Source organism: Nilaparvata lugens, chromosome X (assembly GCF_014356525.2).
Source record: "Nilaparvata lugens isolate BPH chromosome X, ASM1435652v1, whole genome shotgun sequence".
Classification (NCBI taxonomy): domain Eukaryota; kingdom Metazoa; phylum Arthropoda; class Insecta; order Hemiptera; family Delphacidae; genus Nilaparvata; species Nilaparvata lugens.
The window spans coordinates 95,400,349-95,413,761 of NC_052518.1; the positions used below are offsets into that span (position 1 = coordinate 95,400,349).

The window sequence follows — 13,413 nt, forward strand, 5'->3', positions numbered from 1 at the left end:
CTACTAAATTTATCTTCTATGATAAAGTGTCAGTGCGGAGTGCGCCAGTCGGCTTCTGAACGCAGCATTGTTGTCTGCTCGCTCAAGATGGCTTCCATTCCAGCTTAATTTAGATAACAATTTATAATGTTTTTGAGATTTAGTGTTTATTATTTGTTTCCTGACAACGTAATACTTGTGTGATTCGTTCCTTGTTTGTTTATGCCGCTCGTAAATTTGAACCAGTCGTAAATCAGTAAGTAAAATTGGCTTAGTCCATGACCTACATTCATACACCAATGCTTGAGAAATCCAACAAAATATTTGTTGAGACATTGGTGTTTTCATATTGAATGATTGTTTCTGCTGAATGATAATTCACAATTGGGTTTACTCCAAGTTTGAAGTCCAACATGTACTAAATATTTTTGTGATTGTCAAGTACTAACATTTCAACATTTTGTTTGAATGCATGAATATAGGTCAAAATTTACAGCTAGAATTATTTCACCTTGCTGGATCAATACACGATGTTTATCAAGGACTTCAGCATTGCGTTTTTGGCCGTCACAGATTTGTTGACAGTTGTTATAGGTTTCAGGTTGTTTAAAGCAATTTTTTCAGCCTGTCTCATTTTGATATGGCATCAAGCAAGACAGTGATTTCTTGTTAGCAATGAAGACTCTAGTCGTTGATAATATTCAGCTTTATAGAGCTACCTTAATTATTATTGGCTTGAGCATAGGAGTGATAAGGGGCATGGCAAGGGACAGCAAAAAAATGAATGTGTACGCCGCTCCAATAATTTCTGCATCATCATAAAAACAATCAATAGCAGTTGGCAGGTTCTAAAAATCATTGCTTTGATTGCATTCAACTTTTTGTATTGATGAAAGGTGCTAATAATGATAATAATAATCGCAGAACTTAAGCGTCTGGCCTATTAAAAATAATATTCAATTAAGAACTATAAATCAGACAAGTTAATTTTCATTAGTTACTATAGAGAATGAGTCATATGTATGGAAACCCTTCAATAAATTGGAGACTGTTGTAGATATAATACTGTAACTTCCATAAGTTATTGGTCAAATACTCTACCTTTTGACGTACAACTGAATTCCAACCCCTTATAAGGGGTCGTAGGTTGTAATCTTCATAAACTCTTATTGTTATGTCAAAAATTGTAAGTTTTTGAAAAACGTCAATGTTCTTAAATCACAAAATAATCAATAAAAATTATTCATCCTCAAAAAAGTTTTAAACTTATTCATTCATTTATTTAATTACAACATAATATAAGAATGCTGCAGGCTGACGCCCAAATGCACTCATGAAACAATCAATTATCACAACAAAAGATAATTTAATGGTATTAAATCTCTACTCGTATTTTTACATTCTTCACAGGGAAGGCCCCCCATCCCTAATGTATTTTCATTTATTTTATTCTTTTCCCCAGATTCCTTCAATAGCTGTTCCAACCAAACCAAACCCCTTCTTTCTAATAATATATTCTTACCCTCAAGAGTACCCTCAGTCCTACGAACGCCTTTCAAATTTAATTATGATATTCTTAAATTTCACTTTTAAAATGATTTGAGTAAAATTATGGAAATTTTATAAAAAAATATTTTTATTATAATTATATATGTAAAATTAATTCAATTTACAAATTATTCTTGGAAATCGATTGGTTTCAGTTAGGAAACTGAGTAAAAAAGAGTATGAACATTGTTGAAAAAAATGAAAATGTTTTATTAGATAATAATGTAGGTATTAAAAAAAAAAATATTTAAAAAAATTAAATTTACAAATATTTCTTTCCTTAGATATCTGACAAACTATTAACATCACTGCTTCAAAATTATCATCGTTGCATGAATTAATAATTTGATCTGGCGTATTATGAATGTTTGTCAAAGATTTAAAGCTACTCTTATCATCGAGTATTGGCCTAATAGCACTAAGCTTCTCTTTCTAGCGGTTCTTTGAAAGTTTCTGGGGAAAGCATGTATTCAACCAAACAAAATACTTGACAACTATATTCGACTCCATCCTTTAAAAAATGTTGTTCGCCAATTTATTGAATAAATTGATAATAATTTAGTCCTCTCATGCTACTATTGATCTTTCATGATCACCTATTTGCATTGGCAATTGACATCCTATTGAATACAATTTTTTGATATATATTCCATTCTTAGATGCGGTTAAATCATCCAACAATAGTGAAGCTCCTTGCTGTCGTAATTTCTATGTACTGGAAAATATTTGTAAAGAAAATATCACGTTTAATTTCAATTAAACCAGAAATATCTGGTACTATATAAAATATCGAATATATTGAACCGTTATCGCCTGGCTTGTCTTTGAATGGGCTGCTATAATTTAAGGTCTTCATCGCAACGGTATGGATAAATTTATATCTCCCCTACATCGCTCAGAGCCACTTGAATTATGTTATATGGTACAGCTATAGTGTAGAAAATATTTTTGATAGAATCAATTTTTTGGGAGGTCAGTAAAATATGATAGTGCAATTCTTGAGAATATAGACTCACTGCGCTAGACGGTAGAAGGTAAGCTACTCATAAATTATGAAAAACAAGATGCATATATTAACTTATAAATTTTCAGGCCCAGTCGATCTTAAAAACAAATCATTAATATCGAGGTAATAGAAAAGCAACATAAAAGTTGAACAATAGAAGCAACATGATAATATGGTATGTCTTGTCATGTCATGTGTTTTGAGCTTTCATATGAAAAAATATAGATTAGTTTCGGAAATCATATACTCATGACAGATTAACCAAAGTTTCTAAGATTTTAAATAATTGGGTTGGTGCTGTCCTAAAAGTCAAGACCTTCTTTTCGTGAAGATTGAGATTAGTGCCTTTCTATCAAATTGGGACGGTATATTCTTGAGGCATATAGCAATAAACTGAAACGGGCTGCTGCAAAACTCACCAGTTACCAGTAGTTCGATACCATAAAAACTGTAGGTCCACTCATCCCTCACCGACATCCTCCATCACCCACGCACAAGCCTATGGCTTATGAGGGCATCATTCACACCGAAAAAGTGTAAAGTTTGGTTATAAGTCAGGGGTAAAAGATGTAATTGGTTTGAGCTAGTTGCATTAGCTCAATGAATACAAAAAATCTGGTGTGGCGCACTTACATAACTTTCCTTGCCGTTATAAAAATTTATCACCTGATGCTATTGTTCACGCGCATCTCAAGTTTACTATTCAAAGATCTGAGCTAGCTGGTGACAGTACAATATCGCTGGAGACACAAGAGGTCTGCTATCTCTTCATAGTGAATGATTTAATAGAATCAACAGTTGCCAACAGTTTGCAATTGTATAATCACATTTTCTCGAATTTCGAGCTTATTTTCAATTTTAGGTGAAAATGTTACTGAACATTAATTGTAGAGATTTTCATGCTCAATCTTTTCCACTTCGATTTTTTTTTCAAAATTGTTTCTGAAGCCTGATAATTGAGAATATAAAATCCAACTTTGCATGGATGGGGCAGAGCTCCTGAAATTTTTACAGACATGAGACTTGTGGCAGTTAATAGAGCTTATCAATGACTATTTTATTTATAAATTTGATCAAAAACGTTGGGGACGTTTTCGAGAAAATCGCGAAATCCCCTGTTTTTGACAACATTTTCGCCCTTTAGCCGCCATCTTGAATTGCATTTGATCGAAATTGTTCGTGTCGGATCCTTATATTGTAAGGTCCTTGAGTTCCAAATTTCAAGTCATTCCGTTAATTGGGAGATGAGATATCATGTACACAGACACACACACACACACACACACACACACACACACACACACACACACACACACACACACACACACCAACACATACAGACCATTACCAAAAAACCACTTTTTTGGACTCAAGGGACCTTGAAACGTATAGAAATTTAGAAATTGGTGTACCTTAATTTTTTTTGGAAAGCAATACTTTCCTTTCCTATAGTAATAGGACAAGGAAAGTAAAAATTGAAAGCATAAAATGAAACGCAATCGATTTATCATTTGATAAAGGATTGGCCTGCTTGGGAGTGATGTTGTTATTGGGCGGGTGTTGTGTCTGGTTCTTAGCACGCATGCGTTGCAATATGTTGGCAGATGGCATCGTTTGCTGCTCAAGCTGCTCTGCGTTCCAAGTGGACCGATTTGGTCGAATCGTCCAACTTCGAGGTTCCCGGAGAAGTATCTTCCGGAGTAAGGAGTGTGGTTGGATGGCTCAAACAGGTGTGCTCTTTCTCACTCATATAGCACACGTCTATCTCTCTCACGCTTCATCTAGTTTTTCGTCTATTTGCGCTTTATTTTCGTAAATTTGAATCTAGCTTTGTGACCAGTGTAGCTTCTAATAGAGAAGTTATTCTAATCCGTCATCTTTCAGCATTATTTTTTTGAAGATTTCTCAATTCAATTGATTATTTATTCTCAATAGAAAAAAGTGTCCACTCTATTATCTATGAAGCAAAAATATAATAATATACATTATATCTACGGTGACCAAACATCCTACCTAGTTGATTGAGATTGATTCCAGAGGTTTTTCTCGTAGTCCCGTATCACACTCTAACTGTCTCGATATCCCAAAATATTGCAAAATAAATATAATTCGTATGTTTCAAATTAATTATAAACAAAGCTGAGATCTTGCAATTTTTACTAACTGTCTCGATATCCCAAAATATTGCAAAATAAATGTATTTCGTATGTTTCAAATTATTTATAATACAAAGCTGAGATCTTGCAATTTTTATTAAAATATATATTTGAAGATTAGATATATTAACAGATTTCTCTTTATTAATATGCCTGTTGGATACAACATCTTGTTCATAATGGATGAATAAGCCAAATCTGTATTGAATAATGTATTGAACGAGTTGTTGAATAACCTGTGAATCTTGTGCAATTCATATAAATCATGTGCAATGCATTATAAACTCATCCGGGATAATATAGATTGATTGAATTGATTCAATTGCAAAAATAGTTATTACAGAAATTCTTGCATTTGTTGTGAATTAGAACTAAGTTTGAAATTGGCTGTTGACTATAAAAGTTTTCAAATATAAGGAAAATAACTTGTCCTGATCTGACCTGAAATATTATGGTCACTGTAAATATATCTTATCAATTGATAAAATAGAATTCAGTATGTGAGATGAAACTGCTAGAAAGAAAAACCTTTTTCAATTTCCTCTCTACAAAACTTCAATGATCTAACTACTGGTTTCTAATCTTTGATGATGGTTTCATTAACAATAATTTCATATACAAGAATTAAATTGAATCAGATAATGACAAACCTGATGATTGATGGTATTATGATTTTCATAGGTTGTGGGAGCTTTAAAAAATAAATTGAAATCAATAGTTGATTGTGAATTTCAATCATCACGACTAACAACTATCTACCAAATTTTAAGAACTTCTTAATCCACTAAATATGAATCAGTTCAGATTTGACTACCATGATGGGAGCGCCATCTTTTTATCATATAAACTACTTTCTGTATATCATTATGTTCCAATTAAACTTTTACCAATTGGTTCTGTCATATTCCACTCAATTAAATTGTGTAACTAGGAAATCCATCCTAGTTTGTATTTCTTCAAGCATTTCTTTTCAAAATTAATATAAAATTTTCACTTATAGAAACGTCAATGCAGAAACCCCTCCCCTCCTACTTCGATGCAGAAGTTTAATTTTAATTATACACTTTTGTCTTGATTATTTCATTATTCAAATTTTGTTGAAGCATATTGTAGAGATTTAGTAGAAAGTATGCTTTTACGTGCAGAAACTAATTTTCATTCTTATTTTCTACCTTCACGTATTAAATTTTATCCTGTCTCCAATCTAAAAAAAACAGATCTATCTATTATAAGAAAATAATTCGATCAGTTTTTTCCACTGTTACACTTCAATAAACTAACTTACATGACTCACTCAATGACTCAATTAATTGGCGTGCTTTGAAAATGACATGCTCTTGTTAGCAATTACTGTGATGATTCAAATTCACTATCGATTTGAAATTTCCTCTTCAAAATCCCACCTACCATCGCATGATCTAGACAATTTCTTATCCAGTTTATTTCGAGTAATAATTATTATTTATGTAGCTGAAACAAATATGAGCGCGTTGATTAATATTCAGAACCTACAAAATTAGAATCTCTTAATTTTATCTTGATTATGCTGTGATCGATGAGGATTAGATCAGGGTTTGATACGAATGCTTTATGCATGTTTCTATATAAAATTTAGATATGAAAATTTCTGGCACTTATTATCTCTATAGTATCAACGAGCTGAATCATCAATCTCCATTATGGTCAGTAAACAAACATTATATAACTTCCATAACTATTGCTTCATAGAGCTCTTTTCAGTTATTTTAACTTCGAACAAATCGTTAATTTTCTAATTTCAAAGCTTTGCTATTTATAAAGCTTATATGTACTTGTTGATCTGTTGAGCCTATATTTGAAACCTAACTGTCATAACTGTGTCGCTAGCTGATCAATAAAGCGCTTCAAGACTTTAATTTTTGAAAACTAAAATATGAAAATTAATAATAATAATAAAAAAATAATAATATAAATTCCTCAAACTCTTACTCATCTCTTCTATTATAATCAAGTAACAGTCATGGGGATACATTTATTTGATTAAATACAATTAATAAAAAAAATAATATAAATTCCTCAAACTCTTACTCATCTCTTCTATTATAATCAAGTAACAGTCATGGGGATACATTTATTTGATGAAATACAATTAAGTAATTTAATAATCCTTGGACGATTTTTCTAAACCCAATGATAATGAGCCACTATATTGAACGTTATACTGAACTGAGTCACCCGTAGTTTGTAACAAAACATTCTAATGCCTCATATTTAAAAAGTTCTACTCCTATAATTCAAATTAAAATATTCTTTATCCCATACAAAATACAAAGGCTACATTGCAATACAGACCATATTTTTACTAGTAATGATAAAATTTTGATAATAATTTCATGTTAAATAGGTAAAAATTACGTTTGAATGATTCTATTTAAAATTTGAATTTGACATGTTTTTAACCAAGCTGCGTCAGCTTGGTTTGTCAGACAACCGAGGCACGGACTGCCTTGTACTTCGGTTATTTAAATCATTTTAAATTGACCAGTATTGGTTTATATAATTTGTATGGTTGTAGATTGATAACCAAAAGTGCCGTGGTATTGGGCCCTATTTTCTAAGCCACCATAACTTTCTATTGTACATGACACACTCAGCTTTAAGTACTCAAATCAAATCAAAAAGTTTCTTATTCACAAAAACATAATACATTAAAAATTCATTAAAACAGTGAATACTCTCAACAAAGACTAGAGTCTGTGAGTGGAGGGTGAGTTCTTTCAAGTTGATTGAGTTCATTTAGACCTACTGATAAATAAAGTTAAATTGTTTGATGAAATGAAGATTTTTTCAATTCGATTCAGTTCAATTCAATACTGCCTCCATTACTATTTTACTTTCTCTTAATAGGGTGTGTACTGAATGATTGTTGTAGTAAATATTGAGTCAAAACCTTAATTGCTCATAATATGATAAAATATGTGGACTCCGAACGACTACCTGCAGCTACTCTTTCTCAAAAAGCATTATTGTAACATTCGCATGTTTGATAAATTCGGTAACATAGCTTCTTAAAATGTATGTATTCAGGGCTACTCATTCTTGTTTATGAAGGTTATACGAGTAACCTTTTAAAAAAGTTTTTAATATAAAATAATAATAATAAAATAATCATTCTTGTTTATAAAATACGAGTAACCTTTTAAAAAAGTTTTTAATACAAAATAATAGATTAAAAACACAAACATAGTTTGTTCGGTAACATAGTTTCATTAATCATAAAGGATTCTATTCATGTGGTGCAACGTCATTATAGAATCACGGTTAGCTCCAGCTGGATTGCCACATATCAGTGACAGAGAAAGTGTGGGGCACAGAGAAATAATATAATTTCCATGAGATCCAATTGAACTGTTTCCACTTAGCACGGCCGAACAAGTATGAATAGTCCCATTTGAACTTATGGCAATAATATTCTCACGGTACTGATCACTGTCCCATTCACTGATGTGTGGGGATTCTGCTTGAATAAGTATTTTTCTTGCAACACATCTTATTTTGTATTTTCAGGTTGTTTTCTGTTTGTATATTATGTACCGTTGTCCCTCCAACGGGAGTCTGGGTATGAAAACGTCCAAATTATTTGTATGAATACCGTGGTTAAGAATAATATTGCAATATGGTAGTTATGTTTTCAAATTTCACGATTTAATTATTTCGTCTTGAGTAGAGAAGGATTATGTTCTCATGAGAAGGACTACGTCCTCAAGTAAAACTTAAAGAAGTAGAACTGTACCCTCTCAAGTAGACAATCCACATTTAAGTGTCAAGCCATGCGAGGAGTTTTTTCAGTCTGCACTACAGGACAGGAAGCTCTCTGATTGGCTGATTGGGGTGAGTTTCCTATCCAGCCAATCGGAGAGCTTCCTGTCCTGTCGTGCCGACTGAAAAAACGTGGCTTGGCCCTTATTCAAACAGGGGAAACTTGGAAACTACATTCAATTCAGTAAATAACTAAATAAGTAAAACTGCTTGTAAGCGCCACCCAAGTACTGAAATACTCTTGCTCTCTTGCGTTAGGTACTATCCAACCAGGTTTTTATCATTCAAGAATATAGTCTCGTCTGAAATGAGATAATTCATCAATTTTTGACAATAGTAATACAAAGATTACAAGTAGTCCAGTCAATGAAAGGTTATAAAGGGAAATGTTTGGAAGACAATTTTTGACCCCACAGTTCTGTTTAGGGTAGTAAGGAGGTAAACATATCAAAAGTCCCCACCCCTACCCACTGTGCTAAAGGACTTGACTGTCATATAAAAAATTAAAGCTTACATAATTTCCTACAATATTCATCTCACAACTTTTTTCATATCTTCTGTAGTTTTCGAGATATCCGCTTTTAAAACCGCTCTAAAACATTCCCTTCAAATTCCTTTGTCAATTGGTTTATTGTTGCAAAAATGGAGATTTCACACTCAACACTAACACTGCTGCAAAAGGTGTAGGGAAGTTTGTAAAAGTGTGAAATTATATATAATATTGAAGAGAATTCAATGCTCTATAAGCTCATAATAAGCATAGATTTTTCCCATCGATTTTTAAAAAGTTATAAGAGCAAAAATTGGAGGCAGACGTTTCTTTTCAAAAATATCACACCTTCAAGAGCGGATATCTCGAAAACTAGAGAAGATATAGAAAAATTTGTGAGATGAATATTGTAGGAAATTATGTAAACTTAAATTTTGTATATCACAGTTATGTTCGTAAGATACATAGTTTTCGAGTTGTATGCGAGAAACCAAAAAATGGTACCTTTGAACCACCCCCACCCCCTTAGCACAGGGATAGGGGTGGGGAATTTTGATATGTTTACCTCCTTACTACCCTAAACAGAACTGTGGGGTCAAAAATTGTCTTCTAAACATTCCCCTCGATACTCTTTTTTGAGCTTGATTGCCTGGACTAAAGGGAATCTTTGATGAAAATTGAAATCATGATGTTATGCCAGTCCAGAGAGTTGGTAGCTAATTTTTTCTTTAGACCTAACCAGTAACCATGCTCCATGATTTTCTAAGGCTGCATCATGAGTTCATACTGCAATTAAAGTTTGTTTTAGTAACGTTTTCTAACAACAAGATGTAATATAAATGTTCATCTACTATTATATTTTTGTAAAATATTTTGAACGTAAAGTATTTCATATTATTTGGATTGAAAGCCACCCAAAAGATTAATTGAAATTTGTAATGTCATTTTTTTGGATCATTGAATATGACATTATACTCAACAATACAAATCAAATTACTTTATTCACTCTATTGTAAAAATTATTCCTGAAGGTTTTTGTAAAAGTTTTAACCTTCTTAACTTTTTCAAGTTTTCTGCATAAGTACAACGAATACGTTTTATTAATTTCTTGTTTATTGGCAAACTGGGATTGGTGGCATTTGGGATTACAATGCGGGGCAAATTATGAAGACGATTTGTGTGTTTGCAGTGAGCGTTATCCATATGTACGATAGGATAGCGATTGCGATAGCTAATCGCCAGGCTCCAGCCACTTGAAAACAGCCAGAACAATGTTCCGCTCCACACTAAGGCTGTATGGTTGCAGCCAATTTGCTCTAAATACTTTAAACAACAAAGGGAATGCATGCCAAAGCTCTCGGATCTTCTGTATATTTCCGGTAATCATGTTTCTTTTCATGTCGTTCAATTTTTGTCGGATAAGAACTATACAATGAGTGTAACAATAAGTACAGTGTACTATTTTGAACTTGATTTTTGCCAAAGATAATTTTTTGAAAAATTATGAGTACAGTATACTATTTTGGGCTTGATTTTTTCCAAACAAAATATGATGATTTTTATAAAAATTATTACTTGGAAACATACCGGTAATGAATATCTGTTACTTGGCCTCGATTTTTAAAACACTCTTTGAATCTAATGAACCATTAAATCCAGATTTAATGGTCCATTAGTTTTAATAATTGTCATAGATATCGGGCCTAAGGGACGTATTTGTTAAATTTCTTGAAAACATTCTCAGCTAAGCACGCTTCGATTGTTTGACAACCAATATCAGAAACAAGCTGCTAGACATCCTTCTGATGTTTCTCTGATTTGGTTGCCAAGCTATCAAAAACAGAAATCAACCAGAAGAACTCTTAGGATTTTGATTGGTCCCTGTTATTGGGTGCGAGACATCCAAACAGTACTTGCCTAAGTTAGTTCTTAAAAATCGTTTATAAATACGTACCTCATTCTATGTTCAATACATACGTATATCATGAGGTACGTATTTATAAACGATTTCCAAGAACGAACTTAGGCAAGCACGGTTGAGTTAGATGTTTCGCAGGGACCAAACAAAATCGTTATATTTGTTCTGATTGATTTCTGTTATTGATTGCTTGATAACCAAATCAGAGAAACATCAGAAGGATGTCTAGTATCTTGTTCCTGCTATTGGTTGTCAAACAGGGACATCAAAATCGTTCGAATTCTTCTGACTGATTTCTGTTAATGAATAATTATTTACGTATTTACTGTAAATATTTACTGTATTTACGTCCGCTAGTCAGTTTGTTTGCCCGGACCCTTGCAAGTCAACAACTAACGCTACGTTTCGCCGGAAAATTTCGACAGAGATGTTGAGTCTCCAGTACCATCTAACCTACAAGAGTACAGGAAAACTAAGGCCAGGAAAAGTGTGTCGAACATGTGTGAACACACACACATGTTCGACATATAAGACATGTCAATGGCGAAAGGCTTCCAACAAAAGTTTTTGATTTTAGGTTTTTGTGTCTTCGATTTCATTTTTCCTTCGCTGATCTAAGTTTGAATTATTCTTGTATACTTATAATTTGTAATTTTCCAGCGGTTTATTGACCGAGCGCAGTGAGGTCTGTTTTAATTCGGATTTTCTTCTGTCTGTATGTATGTAACGCATTTACGGCCAAACGCGTTGATAGATTTCTATGAGATTTGGCAGGAATAGTCCTTTTTCAACAGCGCGTCGATGCATACTAGGGATGTCAATTCCGGGACTGATTTCCAATCCCCGGTATTTCGGGGTTATCCAATATCAATCCCGGGATCCCGGGACTGATCCCGGGGATTGGCAAAAATCAGTTTCATGCATTTTTAACCAATTGTTCCTCCTCAATTACATGTTCAGTAACAGTGTGTGGAGATGAAAAAGGGCTCATTATAGAGGGAGAGGTTATTATTTAGATGAAAAAATAGTTAGGAATAATATTAAAATTGAACATTCTAGTTCCATAAGTGTTTTCAAGATTAGGAGTAACTTTTTTATATGATGTCCTACTAATTTTTCATTTGCTGTATCCTAGATGATAGTGAGAACTGAGGAAAGCAAGATGACTCATCAGAGTCTTTTTCATGTAGAGCAAAAGCATTTCTATCCTACAACAGGACGGGATAGATTTCACACTTTTATCACTTCAAATACTGTAAAGTGAATTAATATCACTTGAATTAATAATAAAAATTAATACTTTTTGTAACACCGCATCGCCATACCGACCGAACAACGCAAAAGCTTAACCACTACACTACTAAATGAAATTTCGTAGAGTCAACTATATTCACTTCAACTAGATATTCTATAGAATTAAAATATTATTCAGGTCCATGTGAAGATCATTCCTGAATTAAAGCACTGTCGGTTCACGACTCTTCCCTGATAAGTTATGAATCTCAATCATGATTAAAATACTAGGATGAAGATTTTTCAAGGACCACTTTCTATATGATTTAATTTTAATTATTTTTTGTGTTTTTTATTGTACAAAAATATTATTCTTATGTATGAGTTTTTGTAAGAGTATGTAGAACTGACAGCAGATTGTGAATCATATTGTTTTGTTTTTTATGAGGAATAAAGAACTTTTTGAATTGAATTGAATTCTACTTATGATAGGGAAATAGAAGAGAAGAGGATTAATTAGACAGAAATTGAATTGTAAGTGCTTGTTTATTTCTGATTTTTGAAGTTTTTTCAAAGTTCTGAGTGACATCAGCACTATTGCAAAAATTGCGTCGTCTAGAGTGGTAATAAGTGGTGCTGTGTAAACAGAAACAAACATAGACATAACAACCGATCAACAACCATTCTGCGAATAATGTGAACCGACAATGCAAATTCTATTCAGCCAGTTCAGAATTCAGTATATTCCAGTATATACAGTATTATGTATATGCAACTGTAGGCTTTGCCTGTAGAATAAATTAGTCAAACACTTAGAACAATGAATTAGTTATAAAAACTCATATTCATCACCGTAAATAAATTCTATATTGCATTGTTTTTGGAAAAAAAACAATTCACAATTTTAGGTTTTCTAATCCCGAAAATCCCGGGATTGACGCTGAAAAATCCCGGGATTGTTAGGTATCAAAAATGGACCGGGATCCCGGGATTGACATCCCTAATGTATACACAAGGTTTTTTTTTGAAATTTTGCATTTTAAGGAAAATATAAAAGGAAAAGGAATTTCCTCCATACTCTGATATTGCTGTATATATCATCTACTCTGAAGATAGGATTAAAATCAGACTATAGAATTATTCATAATCAATCAGCTGACAAGTGGATTATTCACTGCATGCATTACACAGATGTCTGGAGAAGCCGGTGGACAGGTGACACCAGATACTTGTGGATGAGAAAACTGCGTGAGGTCTACTACTGTTTACAGAACTACTAGTTTAT

The 13,413-nt window shown here is 32.8% G+C and overlaps 1 protein-coding gene across 8 annotated transcripts in view; it reads left to right on the forward strand.

Annotated features, from left to right (window-relative positions):
- LOC111056372 (NAD 5'-nucleotidase) overlaps positions 1-13,413 on the forward strand; it is a 51,575-nt gene continuing 38,162 nt past the window's right edge. For 2 of the 8 annotated variants that reach the window (XM_022344073.2, XM_039442747.1), the window contains exons 1-2: positions 48-235; positions 4,138-4,263. In XM_022344073.2, the coding sequence (XP_022199765.2) occupies positions 4,138-4,263 (126 nt within the window). In that variant the 5' untranslated portion in view covers positions 48-235. Of the gene's footprint in view, positions 236-4,137; positions 4,264-10,166; positions 10,357-13,413 lie in introns of all 8 variants that reach the window. The other 6 variants (XM_039442753.1, XM_039442754.1, XM_039442751.1 and 3 more) reach the window with 5 other exon arrangements.